Below are 20,705 nucleotides of genomic sequence, written 5' to 3'. Positions count from 1 at the left end.
ATGGCTTCCAGGTTAGAGGAGGATCTGTGCTGTCCGGTCTGCAATGAAATCTTCAAAGATCCCGTGATCCTGACATGTAGCCACAACTTCTGTAAAGACTGTCTGCAGAGCTGGTGGAGAGAGAAACCAACACGTGAGTGTCCAGTTTGTAAGAGAAGATCCTCAAAGGAACCACCTTTAAGCTTCACCCTAAAGAACCTGTGTGAGACCTTCTTACAGGAGAGAGATGAGAAAGCTTCAGAGGATCTCTGCAGTCTGCACTCTGAGAAACTCAAACTCTTCTGTCTGGACCATCAGCAGCTGGTTTGTCTCGTCTGCAGAGATTCAGACAAACACATTGGCCACAGAGTCAAACCCATCGATGAAGCTGCACCACAACACAAGAAGAAACTTGAGGAAACTCTGGAGCCCTTAAAGAAGAAGTTGAAGCTTTTTGAAGAAGTTAAAGTGAAGTCTGATCAAACAGCAAAGCACATCAAGGTTATTATTTTTCATTATTTATCAAATGTTTCATGTTGTATTATGTACTTATGATGTGTAGTAGTAGGTATGGTCAAATGTATGCATTAGGTATTTTGAAAAATACAAACCCTATGTTTAGGCAAATTTAATTACATGTACAGTATGTATCCAACATATACTGAGCTACTGAGCTAAGCTTTGACACAACCTCCAAGCTTTTGTCCTTTTTATCAAAATGGGCTTTTTACCTTGCCATTCCTTATGTTGTGTCAACACCGTCAGACACCAAAAACACAAATACATAAACAAAACAAATTGAGTTTATCTAGTAGCCATTTGTTTTTTCTGTTGATGTTAGGTGCTAGTATGAACTACTTCAGGAAAATAAAATGATCGAAACATTTCATATAACTTCTTCAGAAATTGTATGTCGGTGTTGACATATCATGGTTGTGACGCAGGACTTTCAAGATTTAGAATGTAAAATATTCTTAAACTACAACACTTATCAGAGCCTGTCGGACTCTGATGTACTCTGCAGAGGTAGAATGTGACAAGAGGTCCTTCATAGTGACAGCTGCCCCTTATTTTGGCTGATTTTCTTACATTTGAACTCAACTGCCACTTCACCATTATGCCCTCCGGACGCAGGTACAGGTCCCTGTTGTGCCGGAGGGCTCGCTATGGCAAAAGCCTGGTGCCTGCAGCCATAGCAGCCCTCAACAAAAGGCCTAGATAAATCACCCCAGTCCCACCCTGTTTATATATCCTGTATGTATGTTTACTTTGTGTCTGTCTATTGTCTGTCGGCGTGCAGCCCATAAATGTACATGTGATGTGGAAAAGAATTTCCCCTTGGGGACAATAAAGTCTAAAGTCTAAAGTCTAAAGTCATTTTAATGGATTGTCTGACGGTGGTGACAAAAAGTGTCCCCCCACTTAGAAACCTTATAAAACATGGATGTGTTGTAGAAAACATTTTTTATTGATATGAGAGATTATTTAGTGTTGTTTATGATGAAAAAAAGCTCTTTTTAATCATTAAAGTACATTTTTAATAGGTTTTATTGCATATGAATGATTGAAACCCTCTCTGTGGACACTGTTTTGGAGGTCGTGAAAGATAACAAGTGTCATATATTTGACATAATAATGATAAAATTAAATTTAAGGCGATAATTGTGCTCCAGACATTCTATTCTTAATCCCTAATAACATCTACAATTTTAAATATTTTTACTTTTAAACATAACAGCAGTTAATATTGGAACACGGTCTTTTGTCCCGCTTCTCAAGAATCACTGACATTTATTATTTATTATGTTATTGGTGAATTAACTTAAAACATTATCTTTTTTAATCTTTCTATTTTCTTTTTCTCTCATGTTCAAAATTAAAAACCTAAATCTAAGGTCCAGGCCCGACGCACAGAGACGCAGATTCAGGATCAGTTTAAGAAGCTTCACCAGTTTCTAAAAGAGGAAGAGGAGGCCAGAATGGCTGCACTGAGGAAGGAAGAGGAGCAGAAGAGTCAGATGATGAAGGAGAAGATGGAGGCTCTGAGCAGAGAGATAGCAGCTCTTTCAGACACAGTCAGAGCCACAGAGGAGCAGCTGAGAGCTGAAGACGTCTCATTCCTGCTCAACTACAAGGCTGCAGTGGACAGAGTCCAGCAGCGCCCCCTGCCAGATGATCCACAGCTGCTCTCAGGAGCTCTGATAGACGAGGCCAAACACCTGGGCAACCTGACCTTCAACATCTGGAACAAGATGAAGGACATGGTCTCCTACACTCCTCTGGTTCTGGATCCAAACACTGCTCATCCAGACCTCATCCTGTCTGAAGATCTGACCAGTGTGAGATATGGTGAAGAGGTACAGCAGCTTCCTGATAATCCAGAGAGGTTTGATGATGACTGGGCTGTCCTGAGCTCTGAGGGCTTTAACTCAGGGACTCACAGCTGGGACGTCCAGGTTGGACACAGTAGATACTGTGAACTTGGTGTTTTAGCAGAGTCTGCACAGAGGAAGGGAAAGATATGGTCTGGATTATGGGAAATATTTTTTCATGAAGGTGAATACAAATCCCGCTCTCCATCAGCTCCAGACACTGTTCTCCCATTGAGGAAGAAGCTCCAGAGGATCAGAGTGAATCTGGACTGGAACAGAGGAAAGCTGACGTTCTCTGATGCTGATACTAACACACACATACACACCTTCACACACAGGTTCACTGAGAGGATGTTTCCATACTTTTGCACTGTGCATGATTTGAAGATTTCACCAGTGAAGATCTCTGTGACTCTAGAAAGACAAAGTTATGCCTGGTTTCCACGGAGTAGAGCAGGTCAGGTCAGAGCGGCTCAGAGCGGGACAGCTCACTTTTAAGAAACTCGGTGGTGTTTCCACCGCCGACCCTACATTTACTGGTAGGGAGGGGTTTATGACCCTACCCTTACTGGTAGGGAGGGGTTTAGGCTGGACTGCGATAGCCACCGCCAGAATATGGGTCAAACTATCGGGCTGTGGAACAACTGTGGTCAAGCCAGCGGTCTCTCGTTTTTGCTTGGTCAAACCAGCCGCTTCTTTATTTATTCCCCCCGTGTTGTTGTGAGCGTAAATGCACAGAGACGGCTCGGTGCAACTGATAGAGACAGTGAGCGAACAGCGCTGGCTGCGGCAGCTACGTGACATCGTAGCAGTGGACACAACTGATTCATTTAATGACGAGGAAAAACACCACACAATAAACAGTGCTGCGCTCACATTTTTGCCAAAACACACGACTCTTTTCACTCTTGCAGAGGTGACTAAACACGGCGGAAATGATTCTTTCGACCAATAAACGGACGGCATGTGTATCTTCGCCTTTTCGGCACCCTTTCAGGCGGCTAGTATCCCAAAGGAGGAGTACTGAGATTAGGAGCGGCTCAGAGCGGTTGGGTGCGCTTAAACCGTACCCTACCCAACTTTTGGCAAATGAAAAGCCAAACTACCCGGACCGAACCGCTCCGATCCGACCCGCTCTACTCGGTGGAAACGAGGCATAAGATCTGCAGTTTGTTTTACTGCAGTTTTTCAGACGCAGAAAATTTTTTCCGACGACAAGAACTGTGACTCCTGCCTGAACCCACCCAAACAAATGTCCCTTGAAAAGGTCCAGTTAGCGGCCGGCTTTACTCATGCTTCACACGTAAAATAAGTTGGTTCATTCAAAATCAAGTTTATTTAGTTAGGTTATTGGCCTCTAAACACCATTTTGTTTCCAATTGACTGGAGAAACAAGTAATTTTAATTTTAACATGTAATTGGTTTTACTGGTGGTATATAGCAGGAGAATCGAGACTCTCCAAGTGAAAATGTATGTATGTAAATATGATCGCTCACTTGTCACTCACCGTCAACCACTTATCCGAGGTTGGGTCGCAGGGGCAGCAGCTCCATCAAGGAAGGAACCCATACTTCCCTTTCCCGGGCCACATTATCCAGCTCTGACTAGGGGATCCTGAGGAGTTCCCAGTGTGACGATATACTGTAATCTTTCCACCTAAATACGTAACTGTAATAAATAGATATGTTAGTCATTTAATATAATTAAATGACTAACATGTCCTGATGCGCTCCCTGATGTGCTCCCAGGCCAGTGTGGAGATATACTGTCATCTCTCCAGCAATATCTGTAAATATGATTAAATAAGTAATTTAGCAATGCATTTGTAAGAGTACATTCTTCACTGTATAACTGCTTCATGAAATACAATTTGTAAAGTGGTTAAAATAGAATGTATGTGTCATTTATTCCTATGTTTGTTTAACTAATTCATAATGAAAATGGAAACATAATGGATGAACCAAACAGCTGTATTAAACATATAATTTCATTAAATAATTTTCTTCTTTTTAGTCACCTAATAATGTTTGTTTGCAGATCTGAGCGGAACACTTCATTATCACAATAATATTAATATGACATAAATATACAGTCCTGACAATACAAAACCTCTATGTAGATCTATCTATCTATCCATCCATCCATCCATCCATCCATCCATCCATCCATCCATCCATCCATCCATCCATCCATCTATCTATCTATCTATCTATCTATCTATCTATCTATCTATCTATCTATCTATCTATCTATCTATCTATCTATCTATCTATCTATCTATCTATCTATCTATCTATCTATCTATCTATCAGTTTTCAGTTCTAGTTATGTCATTTTTATAATTTCTTTCAAACACAAGTACTAACCACTAACAAGTCTAAAGAGTCAAAATGTTTTACCAGAGCTCCGACCCTCATGAAACCAAGGTTTTGTTTATTTTGGTTATTGTTATATTGACTCAGTGAGTGAAAGACAATATGATTCAACCGCAGACTGAAAGCACAATGTATAGAGGACAGTAACAGGAGTGAATACTGGAATACTACCAATTCAACCTGCTGCTGAATCCACAATCTGATTGACTGTTTTATAAGAACAAAGACTGGAAAAGAGAGTGAGAGAGTCACATCAATACCGACTGATTTCCTGCATATATACTGCGCTCACAGTGGTGACACGGAGTACAACTAAAACTAAATCTAAAAATGCTGCCAAATATGATACTGGTCTCATTATGCAGATAGATTTTTAATTTTTTTTTAATTTTTTTAAGATATTTTTTGGGCATTTTTATGCTTTATTGATAGTGCAGAGAGACAGAGGCGAAATGGGGCAGAGAGGGGAGTGACATGCAGAGAACGACCACGGGCGGGAATCGAACCCTGGTCTGCTGCTGGGCCCGGCCCCGGGGGGTGGGGGGGACGCCCTACCAACTGAGCTAAGGGCGCCCCCAGATAGATTTTTTTTAAACGTTTTTCCTTGGCTTGTTTATGAACAATATTGACTGCAGTACTTACAATCATTTGTCATCGTCCTGCCAGAGTTTCCTTCTCTGTTCGTTGTGTTAAAGAGCCTGAGGTTAAAGAGGACCTATTATACTACTTTTCTGGTCTTAATTTCTTGTTTTACACTGCTATAGAGCAACTTGACACGAATCACATCACAAAAAACTATGTAGATTTTCGGGAAGCTCTTTCTCTTATTTTGGCGATCCAGCACATCCTGTCAACACTTGAGTGTGTGTGCTTCGGCAATCTCCGCTCCCTCCGCCTGTGCATCGGCCATCTCCGCTACCCTCCCCCCCCTCTTGCAAACCCCACTCCGTTGTGATTGGTTACCTTCCTTCCGGAACACTTTCAGTGGCGGGAAGCGCGAACATGGACCTATAAAGGCGCGAGGCAGACGCGAACAGGGAAGTGACAGCATTACCATACATGGAAACATCCGCGTGGTCACGTCACAAATTTTTATGCGACGTCACGAATTATGAAAGGGTAGACCGCTTTGAAGACGTGACTTCTCGACTGGCTAGAATAGTGTTTAGTGCTCTGCACAGACACCCCAGACGGTCAGCAGGGAATACGTCGAAATGCATGTAAGTCATTATTTGATAATTTAGTATGGTTAAGCATGACTATGAATCATCATAACAACGTTTATAGGTCATAAAAGTCAAAAAGCATCATAGGTCCTCTTTAAGGGGATTTTAATTTGCATGCTGAGAGTTTTTGAATCAAACTCAACCTGACAGACTGTAATGATAAAGCCACACCCATCACATGATTCACCTGAGTCATACCAGGAAACAGGTTTTAATTCTGCCTCACAGACGATAGGATTCACATGCGAAGCCACTAGCACAGAGAGAGGACGACTACAGGAGAGAATACTGCTGACTGCACACACTGAACCAGAGATTTACTAAAACAAAGGCTCAAGTTGATAGTAACTTTCACATCAAGACTGACTGATTTACCGTGGGAGCTGCCTGCCTGCCTGCCTGTGTTTTCACTTCACTCAGAGACTAAATGGCTTCCAGGTTAGAGGAGGATCTGTGCTGTCCGGTCTGCCATGACATCTTCAAACATCCTGTGATCCTGACATGTAGCCACAGCTTCTGTAAAGACTGTCTGCAGAGCTGGTGGCGAGACAAACCAACACACGAGTGTCCAGTTTGTAAGAGAAGATCTTCAAAGGTAGAACCACCTCCTAACTTGGCCTTAAAGAACCTGTGTGAGACCTTCTCTAAGGAGTGGGATGAGAAAGCTTCAGAGGATCTCTGCAGTCTGCACTCTGAGAAACTCAAACTCTTCTGTCTGGACCATCAGCAGCCAGTTTGTCTCGTCTGCAGAGATTCAGACAAACACAGCGGCCACAGATTCAAACCCATCGATGAAGCTGCACCACAACACAAGAAGAAACTTGAGGAAACTCTGGAGCCCTTAAAGAAGAAGTTGAAACGTTTTGAAGAAGTTAAAGTGAAGTTTGATCAAACAGCAGAACATATCAAGGTTATTATTTTTCATTATTTATCAAATTTTCTATGTTGTATTATGTACTTATGATGTGTAGTAGTAGGTATGGTCAAATGTATGCATTAGGTATTTTGTGGGTATACTTATGGTTTAACAATTTAATGAATATGCATCACATAGGCATTAGCTCTTAACATTAAATATAATAAAAGTCAGTACATGACTATAAATTATGAGTGTGGAAAAAGGGTAGTATTAATAAGTATATACTTCTGACTACTCCTTTTCGTACATCAGTGATTGTTGAGAAGAGGGACAAAACAGGGTGCAATGTTGAAAAAATACAAACCCTATGTTTAGGCAAATTAAATTACATGTACAGTATGTATCCAACATATACTAAGCTACTGAGCTAAGCTTTGACACAACCTCCCAGCTTTTGTCCTTTTTATCAAAATGGGCTTTTTACCTTGCCATTCCTTATTTTGTGTCAACACCGTCAGACACCAAAAACACAAATACATTTTCCCTCAATTTATGCTAGACCCATGAGATGTATAGTGATCACAAATATTCACCAAGACAGACAGAGGTCACAAAACATATTTTCAAGATGTATATGAATATACATTTTTTCGATCGATTTTCCTCTATGTTCTTCAGTTGAACTTTGTAATAGAATTTTTACTTTAAAATTAACAGCAATCAAGATGTGTTTCAAATTTCCGTGTCCTCACACAAAGCGAATGAACGAGAGACGGCAGTTAGTATGGATCACGATGAGGTAATGTGTTATGTTGTTGTAAATAATGACTATTTCAGATGAATAATGGTCATCTGATGATGCTGGTGAGGCAAAGTAAACTTTGTTTTAGCAGGCTACCGCTCATTCATTTAGGAGTCAACACAGCAGTCTAGTTCGCTCCCGTGAAATTGTGTATACGTTGCTTGGCAACGCCCTACCGCCCGCCTATCACTCTCCCTTTTAGCTTTTCTTCATTGCATTTTCATACGGATATGTGACCATAGAGCCTGCACGTGTGAACCGAAAATCGGACTGGGTGTGCGACCAGACCAAACGCAGTAATAAAAACTATATAAAAACGTCTTTCTTTGCACCGATGGTCTCGTTTGCTGTTAAAGGTAATTTATGATTATCAGAGGAAACATGAGGCTGTTTAAAAGATATTTAAATGTTACTCGGAGCTGCTTTAAAGTTAACAGCAATCAATATGTGTTTCAAATTTCAAAACACATTCTCATGTTAGGTGACTGGTTAGATTTTCACAAATGACCAACCATTCCTCAACAACTATGAAATATCATTATGCAATATTATCAAAATAATTTAAATCTGACGGAGTTGACACAAATCTTATGGATTTGACATATCTGACGGTGGTGACAAGATCCCAGATGTAGTCATTTTAACCATCAATAATCAATAACAGTGATTTTATAACAGCATATTATTGGTTGAGCGGTATTTCAAGATTCCCATTACAGTCTTTCAATCAGACTAGCTCTAACAGACTCAGACCAAATCGCCTCACTTTGTATATCTTCCTGTACTTTTTTAAGACTCATCTATGACAAAAGATTGTGAGAATTTCCATAAATACATCATTAGAAAAACTCAACCCTATTTCTATATTTAATATAATTATAATAACTTGAAAACCACCCAAATATAATGCCTTCACATTGAACGTCAACTCCGTCATTGGCCTGTCACCACCGTCAGACAGGAAATCTGACGGAGTTGACATCTGACGGTGTTGACATATTTAAAGTTTTATAAACAAAACAAATGGAGTTTATCTAGTTGCCATTTCGCCATTTGTTTTTTTCTGTTGATGATTGGTGCTAGTATGAACTGCTTCAGGAAAATAAAATGGTCGAAACATTTCAAATAACTTCTTCAGAAATTGTATGTCGGTGTTGACATATCATGTTTGTGACGCAGGACTTTCAAGATTTGGAATGTAAAATATTCTTAAACTACAACACTTATCAGAGCCTGTCGGACTCTGATGTACTCTGCAGAGGTAGGCTGTGTCCCATTACAGAGACCACGCACTTGGTAGGACGCAGTCTCGCGGTCTATGAAGGCTACAGCCTATGAAGGCCGATTTTAAGGCCGGTTTTAAGGCCAACGAGCCTTGTTAAATGAGACGGTCTCCGCAGGTCTCGGTTTACGAGCATTTCCGGTTTACGTAACAAGCCGTTACCTTGCGTGAGGACTCGCCGCTTCTGTGCTGCCTAGCAACCCTGATTGCTGCCAACGGAGACAGCCCTGTCAATGGAGGAAAAAAGAAAAAGAAGTTGCCTACCAGACGAAAAGAAAAAAAAGTACAAGAAAAAAAGAAAGCAAGATAAAAGTTAAGAAGATGGAGCAACACGTTGCTGTTTTGTTATTTTTTATTTTATTTTATGCCATCTCTGAAAAAAACGCAATGAATCTTGGGATATGTTGGGCCACGAAGGATACATCTGATGCAGCCTTCAAAACCGTGAAACGAAGGCTGCATTTCTCGGCCGCATATGAGGAGCCTTGCAAGGAGCCTTGCAAACGGGACAGCCTTTGCGCGCCGCTATGACGCAATCAGTCTTCAAATGCAGCCTTCGTAGGGTGCAACCCCTGAATCAAGACACAGCCGTATAATGTGACAAGAGGTCCTTCATAGTGACAGCTGCCCCTTGTTTTGCCTGATTTTATTACATTTTAATGGATTGTCTGACGGTGGTGACAAAAAGTGTCCCACCACTTAGGAACCATATGTGTTGTAGAAAAACAGTTTTTATTTATATGAGAGATTATTTAGTGTTGCTTTTGATGAAAAAAGCTATTTTTAATCATTAAAGTACATTTGTAATAGGTTTTATTGCAAATGAAAGATTGAAACCCTCTCTGTGGACACACTGTTTTGGACGTCGTGAGAAGATAACAGGTGCCATATATTTGACATAATAAAGATAAAATTACATTTAAGGGGATAATTGTGCTCCAGACATTCTATTCTTAATCCCTAATAACATCTACAATTTTAAATATTTTTACTTGTAAACATAACAGCAGTTAATATTGGAACACGGTCTTTTGTCCCGCTTCTCAAGAATCACTGACATTTATTATTTATTATGTTATTGGTGAATTAACTTAAAACATTATCTTTTTTAATCTTTCTATTCTCTTTTGTTTCTTTTTTTCTCCCATGTTCAAAATAAAAACCTAAACCTAAGGTCCAGTCCCGACGCACAGAGATGCAGATTCAGGATCAGTTTAAGAAGCTTCACCAGTTTCTAGAAGAGGAAGAGAAGGCCAGGATGGCTGCACTGAGGGAGGAAGAGGAGCAGAAGAGTCAGATGATGAAGGAGAAGATGGAGGCTCTGAGCAGAGAGATAGCCGCTCTTTCAGACACAGTCAGAGCCACAGAGGAGCAGCTGAAAGCTGAAGACGTCTCATTCCTGCTCAACTACAAGGCTGCAGTGAAGAGGGTCCAGCAGCGCCCCCTGCCAGATGATCCACAGCTGCTCTCAGGAGCTCTGATAGACGAGGCCAAACACCTGGGCAACCTGACCTTCAACATCTGGAACAAGATGAAGGACATGGTCTCCTACACTCCTCTGGTTCTGGACCCAAACACTGCTGCTCCAAAACTCATCCTGTCTGAAGATCTGACCAGTGTGAGACATGGAGGGTATCAGCAGCTTCCTGATAATCCAGAGAGAGATGATAAGTGCTCTGTCCTGAGCTCTGAGGGCTTTAACTCAGGGACTCACAGCTGGGACGTCCAGGTTGGAGACGGTATATACTGGTACCTGGGTGTGATAGCAGAGTCTGCACAGAGGAAGGGAAACATACTGTCTGGATTCTGGGGAATATGGCTTCATAATGGTGAATACAAATCCCGCTCCCCATCAGCTCCATCCACTGTTCTCCCATTGAGGAAGAAGTTCCAGAGGATCAGAGTGAATCTGGACTGTGACAGAGGAAAGCTGTCGTTCTCTGATGCTCATACTAACACACACATACACACCTTCACACACACTTTCACTGAGAGGATGTTTCCATTATTTAGAACTGTGCAGGATTTGAAGATTTCTCCAGTGAAGATCTCTGTGATTGTTGAACAACAAAGTTAGATCTGAGCTGCAGTCGGTTTTTACTGTTAGATTAGTCTTTTTTACAGCAGCTTTTCAGAGGCAGACATCTTTTCAGACGACACACACTTTGACTCTCGCCAGATGACTTTGTTTTATATAAAAGATATAATATAAACATACTGCATGGGTTTAGAACAGCAGAGTAAAACGGGGTGTCACAATCTAGAATGTGAGTAGAACATCTTTCCAAATGACTTCACAATCTTGCCCTTTTGAAATTTCAACAATGTATGAATAGATGGCAGGTCTTTAGAAAACCTTCCAAAGATTTTCACTTTATCCAGCTACATATCTAGTCTGGTTCTACCAGACCATCGTACTTCATTTAATCTGTACAGAAGGTCTGGAATCGCTCAATTGACAAACGTTAACTCACTTGAAGGCGGGTGTCTGTTGAAGTTTAAAACTATTGGATTTGCCCAGTGCCACTCTGGATCTGCCAACCAATCGCATAACGTTTGGTTGTGACGTATGTCATGCGCCGGCTTCTGACTACAACTGAAACTGGCGCACGTCAGTGTCCTCAGCCACTCCCTCTGTTCGCTGATTGGACTGGCAAAAATCTGGCTGGAGAAAACCCGCGAAAATACCGCAGGCCCAGACTGACTACTGAAGGGGAATGACAATTGAGCAGAAGTACGTAGGCAGGCGGTGCCAGGCTACTACATATCATTATGGGGCCTGACTTTCATGTTTCTAATCATAATCAATCAATTTAACATTATTCTGAACAATGTATGTATGTAAATATGATCACTCACTCATCACTCACCGTAAACTGCTTATCGGGGTCGGGTCGCGGGGGCAACATCTCCATCATGGACCCCAAACTTCCCTTCTCTCCCGGGCCACATCAACCAGCTCTGACTGGGGGTTGTTCCCAGTGTGGAGATATAATCTTTCCACCTAAATATGTAAATGTCAATAGTATTAAAAGAGTAACTTAGCAAAGATTATTATTATCATTTATAAAAGGACATTCATCACTGTTTAACTGCTTCATGAAATATAATTTGTTAAGTTGTAAAAAAAAAAAAAAATTATGTGTCATTTGAATTCATAATCAAAATGGAAAATATAATCTAATCTAAATCTAACAGCTGTATTAAACATATAATTTCATTAAATGATTTTCTTTAAAGTAAAAGTCTGTGATTGTTTTCTTTTTAGTCTCCTAATAATGTTTGTTTGCAGATTTTAGCAGAACACTTCATCATTATCACAATAATATTAATATGACATAAATATACAGTCCTGAAAATACAAAACCATAAATAAAATAATGAAACTGTTCTTCTAATATACAGCAGCTAAAGTTTGTCATTACAGCGTGTCCAGCAGAAACATGTTGAACACTCTATCTATCTATCTATCTATCTATCTATCTATCTATCTATCTATCTATCTATCTATCTATCTATCTATCTATCTATCTATCTACAGGGTTCCCCCCAAAAAAGTTATGGCATGGTGGCAATAGCGTCACAATTTGGTGAATTTTTCAGAATGAGTTGACAATATTACAAAACAATAAATAAATGGTTACTTGCTTTGTTTTCAGGGAAAATACAGATATTACTTGTAGTTTTGAAATATGTATTTCAAATTATTAAATAATAATAATAATAATAATAATAATAATAATAATAATAATAATAATAATAATAATAATAATAATAATAATAATAATAATAATAATAATAATAATAATGGAAAAAATAAAGCTTGTACGTAAAAAATGTTTTACTTGAAAGAAAAAAAAGCATTCCTCCAAAGTCAGTAGTGTGTGTGTCAGTGTGTGTGTAACTTACTGAAACTATCCTCGGCGTTCTGTGCAGTCTCAGCTGTTCGCAGATTGGTCGTTTTTTCAGCACTTCTTTGTTTCTGTTCATGTCGCTGTACCGAAATCCAAAATATCCCTCAATACCATTGAGTTTTATCTATCTATCTATCTATCTATCTATCTATCTATCTATCTATCTATCTATCTATCTATCTATCTATCTATCTATCTATCTATCTATCTATCTATCTAGCTACACGTTCATATTATTAGCTAGCATGCATGATTCATAAAAGTTTAGCAACCATTAACAGACACTCGTATGTTATTAGCTAAACTCATTTAACAGAGAAATTCCCTACATTTAAACAACTCACCTTTACTTGCATCTGTTCCAATGGTCCAGTAAACTTCTAGATCTTAACCTACATTCATTCATTACTAATCACACACACAATACATTCACATATCTTCATCACAAATCCGTTAAATTTGGCGATGCGTTTTTGAACGCCGGGTTATGTAGGATTTCTGACCATCACAGCTTAATCAGTGAGTGTCTCATTGAAAAAATAAAATAAAATAAAAAAATACGCAGCTCAGTTGTTTTCCAGTTGGCTGCTGACTTTCCTAATATTATTTTATTCAAAACGAAACACAGATTACGTCATGTTAAATTCCTAACGACATTAACGGCCTTGCTAGCTCTGTTTCTGTGTGGACGTTTCGGATATTTCCGACATGTTCCTGAAGGCAGCGCCACTGAAGGCGGGAGGCGCGTGCCAGTGCCGCAGCAGCAGCTCTGCAGTTGAAATTTGAATCTGAACATACCAAAACGAAAACTATTGTAACTTTAGCCTACTATGTAAAAAGGTAAATAGGCAGTTTACATTTAATCACAGATAACTGAAAACACAGATCATTTAGTTTTGTTGAAATACATTTAATTCATGATGTAGCCTTGCCCAAAATATACGGTTAATGTAAAATAATGCTATAGTCCTTTTTAATTCTGTAGAGAAAGCCTAGTTTATTTTTTGAAAATGTAGCCTACTGTTATAACCTTCTGGAATATGTAATAAATATAAAGTCCAAACAAATTAACAAATGTGGTTTCAACTCAAAACACAACTTTAAAGACATAAATAAATCCAAAATGTTTTTTTTTCTGAGACATTAGTGGATGGAAAATATATTGAAGCATTGCTAGCTTAGTTTAGCATAAAGTCTCAGAGAAAACAGGGAGAGAGACAGAGACACAACAAACGATCTTTAAAAGTTTTAACTTGTTTAATCGATCGGTAAACAACCACAAAGTGTTAAAGGACATTAAAACACATCACAATAATCAGTATTTCTTGAAACACACCAAACGCCTCAGAAATCTTTTATTTCTAATTAAAAATTCTTTATTTAAAAAAAAATGGATATTGTCAAAATATTTAGAGAAAAATTTTTAAATGCAGCTGAGGTATCCTTAAAGGGACACTGTGTAATATGACATCATCAAGAAAGTTCTACAAAGCTCTAGAATGCAACGCTCCCTGGGTAACCCCACCCCTGAATAATAACAGAAGCTACAGTGGCCTTCAAGGACAAGAACAATTCTAAATTTTAAACAATGCACTTGATGACATTCCAAAAACATGGATTCCTCCATACGACTTGCCCGCTCAATGGACAAAATGTAACATTAATATTTGTAATTCTCCGCTCGGGAGGATAATTCAGATTATTGGCAGAGGTGATTTTACACCACTGAGGACATATTTATGAATGAGGATATTGATTTGAGCTAATTAATTACTTAAAATGTTACACAGTGCCCCTTTAAGTAGAATTTGTTCATTCATTTGACAAACAAATTTTCATCATAAGGTCAATTTTGTGTCCAGTATTTTGGTTGGTATACCCCAATACCAGGGTTTTTCCAGTCTGAGTCTGGGCCTTTAGGGAGTTTATAAACAACATCGGACACAATTTTGGTCGTAACACTTTTGTGGTCACTCACAACTATGTGCAACAGCAAAGGCAAGTACTCTGATCTTCCTTGCTGATTTTTTTGCTGTTCATTTCTTACATTTTATAAAACAAAAATAAAAATTTAAAAAATAAGCAATGAATAGGGGTTGAAATGGGCTGAACTAGAAACACATTTAGAGGTTTTAAATAAGCAATTTTTATTTTCAATTTTTATCATTTCTGTGCAGGAGAAAAAGTGTTTGTGGGGTGCCAAACATTTCTCTATACAGGAAAAAACCCTGAATAGTGTGTGTGACCTTTTTTGACTTTTTCAATAGCAAAATGTGAAGTTGTGGAGGTCAGTGGTCCGGCCCAGTTGGATTGTGGGTAATGGAGTTCTGTCAGATTTTGACGCTGCTCGTTCTGGTTCCTCTTCTTCTCTTGTTTAGTGGCGTCATCAGCAGTGATCGTGACATCACAGGCGACCTCGGTACCTGCGTTAACCCGTATGTGTGTGTCTGTGTGTTTGTATATGCCTGTGTGTGTGTATATGCCTGTGTGTGTGTCTGTGTGTGTGTATATGCCTGTGTGTGTGCCTGTGTGTGTGTATATGCCTGTGTGTGTACCTGTGTGTGTGTATATGCCTGTGTGTGTGGCAGTGAAGGCAGCATCGACCTTGCCGACCTAGTGGTCCTTGGTGTGAGTGGCACTGACAATGACTTCGTAATATCTTGAGCTATTTTCACTGTATTTTTCCCATAAAGCATTTTTTCGTAGCGCAGCAGTTGCTCCCAAAACCCTTCATTTAGCCTCACATACGGCCGGATGTCCCGAACCCAGTGGTGGGCTTGGCATAGCGTAACACCTCTGAAACGCATCAAATAGGCCATAACCAAGGCAGGCGAACGGCTCATTCCCGCCGCACAGTGCACCAAAGTTCCCTCGCCGCGGTTAGCATGGATCAGCTTAGCCACGCGGTCAAAATGGTCCCCCAATCGGGCGCTGGGTACGTCAGCTACGGGCACGCGAACGCACTGCACCCCCGGGTAGACGGGGGAGGCGTGCGTTACCGTGGCGTTTACGATCAGCGTGATTCCTTTGAGTGAAACGAGAGCGGAGTTGAGAGGAGCCTCCGCGCCGCCAAGAAATAAGGTCGGAGTGATTTGAGATACAGCCATGGTTACGACAACAAGGCCTGACCACTACCAGCGCCACCTGTAAGGGAAACACACACACACACACACACACACACACACACACACACACACACACACACACACACACACACAGGTTTCAGTCATGACATCATGAACAGAAAAAATAACATTTAAAGGTGCTTCGTGGAACTTTTAAATATTTCTGAAACAGTCTCATTTTTCCTCTGATGATCATAAATCACATGTAACAGCAAACGAGACCATCAGTGCAAAGAATGCTATTTTTATATAGTTTTTCTTAATGCCTTTGTCATTGGGTATACGCTCACCCAGGATCAACAGCTGCCGTGGTAAAAACACTACCGCTTTTGTCCAAAGGGGGGCGCTAGAATTAACACAAACTGAAAGTTCCTCGGAGCACCTTTTAAATAAAAGGCAATGATCCACATACTCACATAATCACTATACCAGGTAGCACACAGTGGTATAACAGTTCACATCTGTTCAAATAGATGGCTTAACATACATTTAAACCTGTTTGACATTTTCTATTTATTTTAGCTCTTTTAAATTAGAATCGCTGTGTTGCTTTAGCCTTTACAACCTTACACATAGTATCACCACCAACAATAACATTAATGGTGCCCTGAGGAACTTTCAGTTTGTGTTAGTTCTAGCGCCCCCTTTGGACAAAAGCTGTAGTGTTTTTACTACGCCAGCTGTTGTTCCTGGGTGAGCGTATACCCCATGACAAAGGCATTAAGAAAAACTATATAAAAATAGTGATGGACTTGTTTGCTGTTACATGTAATTTATGATCATCAGGGGGAAAATGAGACTGTTTCAGAAATATTTAAAAGTTCCTCGTAGAGACTTTAACCAAGCAACTGAAATAACTGGCAAAACCCAAACTCCATTATCAGTACTTCACAGCCAAGCAGTTGAAAGGAAAAGCCAAAATATCTCACTCACTCTCTGCATAAGTCTTTCTAGCTACTCTTTACACATTCACACTATGCCAAGTGTGTGTGTGTGTGTGTGTGTGTGTGTGTGTGTGTGTGTGTGTGTGTGTGTGTGTGTGTGTGTGTGTATATGTGTGTGTGTGTGTGTGTGTGTGTGTGTGTGTGTGTGTGTGTGCGTGTGTTACCTGCTGCCTGCCCGGTCGCTTCCTCCACTTTGGTCCTTCACTTTGGTTGTGTCTTCTTCCTCTGATCGTTGCTGACTGAACACACACACACACACGCACACGCACACGCACACGCACACGCACACACACACACACACACACACACACACAGATGATACCCTAGAAGGCTGTCCGTGTCAGCCAATGAACTGACAGTTAATTTTAGTCCGACAGCTGAAAATTCATCTTGACAAGACAAAACATCTGTTCTTTTTAGCTGAACAACGTCAAGCTTTTTGTCAACATGTTTTGTTCCATAACATGTCTTCATTCATACTAAATAGAAATTAAATTGATTATTTTTGAATACTCTGAACCAAATATCTCAACTTCTGAAGCACAGTTTTAAGACCTCTCCATAGAATGTTTTGATTTAGCCTATAAAATGGAAATAAGTCTGTACCCTAAATCTGTTCTGTAAAAACTTTGGACTCTAATATGTTGTAACTAAATGAAATAAATAATAAAGATTTGTAGTGCTTTATCCAACATATATAGGCTAATTTTGGTTTTTAAATTTAGTTTTTTAAATAAGTGCAAATGTACACATTATAATTTCGATATAGTTCAATCAAACTTGCCTTATTGTAGTAAATTAAAAGTTTCTTACAGTAAAGTTGAAAAAAAAAGTTCGGAATGTTTTCTTGTAAATAAAGAATGGAAACAGAAACACACGGTAGCACAAAATGGCGCCTTAAATAACGGGAGGTATAAGTTTAAAAAATAAAATAAATAAAAATAACAATCTTGCCTTATTGTTGTAAATGAAAAGTTTCTCATTAAAAAAAAAAAAAAAAAAAAAAAAACGGATGTCAACAAACATAGCGGAAGTTTATCGGAAGTGACGCAGTGTGCTTACAGTTGGCTGGTCAGTCATGGCGGAACTGAACCGGAGTCTGCAGGAGTATCTGGCTCAGTCCAAAGGAGCGAAGAGCCCGTCGTCCCCCGGCAGCACCTCGGTGGATGTGGGGGACGCGGAGCCGGCGGACGGGAGCTGGTTCGGGCGGTGGTCCAGCCCGTGGAGCGGACCGTCTAGCGGACCATCTAGCGGACCTAGCGGCTCCTCCAGCAGCTTCTCCTGGCCGTGGTGGACCGAGCCGGACCCGTGTCTGCCGGGCCTGAGCCGCAGACAGCGCCTGGTGGGCTGCGGGGTGTGCGCCTGCTTCTCCGCGCTGTGTTTCGCCCTGTCAGCTCTGTACGCGCCGCTCCTGCTGCTGTACGCGCGGAAGTTTGCGCTGCTGTGGTCGCTGGGTTCTCTGTTCGCCATCGCGGCCCTCGCGTTGCTTCGCGGACCCAGCAGAATGGTCGCGGGACTCACGTCTTCCCCCGGAGCGGCCGCGTACCTGTGCGCGTTGGGAGGTACGCTATACGCGGCGCTCAGTCTGCACAGCACCGCGCTGACCGCCCTGGGAGCCGCGCTGCAGGTCGCGGTTATCGCCGTGTCTCTGGTGTCGCTGCTGCCTGGAGGAAGCGCAGGGATCCGCTTCATGGGAGGAATGGCCGCGTCCGCTATCAAGAGGACCGTCAGCGGGAAGACTATGCCCATCTGACCCGGGACAGAGTGACTCAAACTGGGACACATTATCTCACAGCCCGCGGTGCTGTTGGAACTTGGAAGCACCAGGATTAACTCTTAATCATTCCTGTACTGACTGATTGTTGATTATCAGTCTGATGTTGATGAACTAAACTATGAACTTTGAGCCACAGGCAGGCAGACAGACAGATAGGCAGACAGACAGATAGGCAGACAGACACAGAAAGACAGACAGATAGGCAGACAGACACAGAAAGACAGACAGATAGCCAGATATACACAGAGACAGACATACATACACAGAGACAGAAAGACAGACAGACAGACAGATAGAGACGGAGACAGACAGGCTGCTGCTCAGACCAAATGAATATATAGACGTTTCTATGGGAGAAACTTTATTTTCTTTAATAACATGTTTGTGGGAGACAGAATTAAATAAAAAACTAAACCGTTGTTGTTTTTGTAAAGAGAAATGTTTGGCAAGTGTTTTTATCCGGCGCCAAAATGATAAAGATTGACCCTGCGTTCCAATCCCCATACTATCTACTATTTAGTATGGTAGAAAAATATTAGGATGTCCCAATTCTTGTGGCCAGATTTAGTATGGTTAGAAAGCGATACCCGTATGTCTACTACATCCAGACAAGTTTTTCAGTGTTGAAAAGAGCATCCTATTTGGGCGATTCTGACCCACAATCCAGTGAGCACCGGAAGCAACGTCACATCGACAGAGCCTCCGTATGAAAACAAACGGGGATGAGACAGATATATAAAGCAAGAGGCAAGATCATGGCGCAATGTTATGATTAAATAAGTAATGGTATGTCCCAATTGAAGCATACTGCATCCTAACTAGATTATTTTTATGGTCAGATGTAGTATGGAGGAGAGGAGGAAAAAAAAAGTATGAGATTTGGAACGCAGTAAGTAACACAACTTTAGGGCAATGCAAAAAAACATATTCAACATGGGCTACTGCCATCCAATATATAGTGGGTGTCCTGGGGAAATGCACCTGTTGGAAGACCAAGAAGAAGAAGTACTATAGAATAAATAACTAAATACATCTTCACCTCATCACTTGATATTGTGGGAAAGACTTGAGGCAGTGGTGGATGATGCCATCTTTAGTAACTATAGCTTCTTGTCCTTGAAGGCCACCGTAGCTTCTGTAAATTCTCACCAAAAAAAGGGGTTAGCAAGGGAGCGTTGACATCTACAATCACACCACTAGATGCCACTAAACACTCCCATATTACACACTGTAACTTTAATGTGTAGTAAACAAGACAGTGGGCACCATTGACATATCATAACAGTCTGACCTGAGGTGTTTTGAAGTGTGAATCTTTATTGTTCACCTCGGTGAAAACACAAAACATAGAAATCTTTTACAAAAAAAACGACAAAGTGTGACGACTGAAATCAAATAAAGAGACACAAGAGATACAAACACGATGATTCTCTACAATATTTTACATTAAAACCTCCCGGCCGTCAGTCCATCTGTCCGTGGAGCTGTCAGTGTCGACCTATCACAAGCCACCGTCCGTCGACTGTTGAGCTGTCATAGTCAGTTCCGACGAATCACAAGCCAGCGTTTCCTCACGATGTGTCACATGACAGAGAGTTTGTTTGAAGGTTGTGTGTGTGTGTGTGTGTAGCTGTTTCATTGAGAGTCTTTCTGTAGGTTGTGTGTGTAGCAGAGTCTTTGTGGTGGTGTGTGTGTAGGAGCGGTTGGCCCTGGTTCTTTAGGGGGGTATCACCGCCCTCGGTTGCCCCCTCTCGGTAACCCTCTCCTGGGCCCGGAGCCTCCAGGACCCCAGCCGCCTCCTCCTCCTCGACCTCCACGACCGGTCGGACCGGACGGACCGTAGCCTCCGTCATCCCTCTGGGGCGGGCGGCCTCCTGCAAGACACACGCAATGCATTATGGGACAGAAATATAGCAAAAAAATATACATTTTATATAAATATATTTAGGCCATTATATACAACTGCATCAATTTTTTTTTACATAATCTATAATTTGATATCTCAAACAGCCCTTTAAAGGCCTGTCCCAAAGTGAGAACTGGCCAAAA

The 20,705-nt window shown here is 40.9% G+C and overlaps 3 protein-coding genes across 3 annotated transcripts in view; 2 read left to right on the top strand and 1 right to left on the bottom strand.

Annotated features, from left to right (window-relative positions):
* On the top strand, positions 1-11,975 carry LOC307255504 (uncharacterized protein; the record flags this gene model as incomplete). Its single annotated transcript, XM_080034190.1, has 4 exons — positions 1-480; positions 1,875-2,813; positions 6,381-6,863; positions 10,071-11,975. 4 exons carry the CDS (start codon positions 1-3, stop codon positions 10,971-10,973), a joined length of 2,805 nt encoding a protein of 934 aa, XP_079890316.1. The 3' UTR covers positions 10,974-11,975.
* A 5,976-nt stretch (positions 11,976-17,951) lies between these two features.
* On the top strand, positions 17,952-19,075 carry sft2d3 (SFT2 domain containing 3). Its single transcript, XM_080034328.1, has one exon. The coding sequence runs from the start codon at positions 17,958-17,960 to the stop codon at positions 18,630-18,632; it is 675 nt and encodes a 224-aa protein (XP_079890454.1). The 5' UTR covers positions 17,952-17,957; the 3' UTR covers positions 18,633-19,075.
* A 105-nt stretch (positions 19,076-19,180) lies between these two features.
* Positions 19,181-20,705, bottom strand: part of wdr33 (WD repeat domain 33) — a 33,132-nt gene continuing 31,607 nt past the window's right edge. Inside the window, exon 23 of the mRNA XM_080034329.1 lies at positions 19,181-20,530. Within this exon, the coding sequence (XP_079890455.1) occupies positions 20,385-20,530 (146 nt within the window). The 3' untranslated portion in view covers positions 19,181-20,384. The remainder of the gene's footprint in view (positions 20,531-20,705) is intronic.

Source organism: Ammodytes marinus (genome assembly GCF_949987685.1).
Source record: "Ammodytes marinus genome assembly, chromosome: 9".
Classification (NCBI taxonomy): domain Eukaryota; kingdom Metazoa; phylum Chordata; class Actinopteri; order Uranoscopiformes; family Ammodytidae; genus Ammodytes; species Ammodytes marinus.
This window is presented reverse-complemented; position numbering and strand designations above follow the sequence as displayed.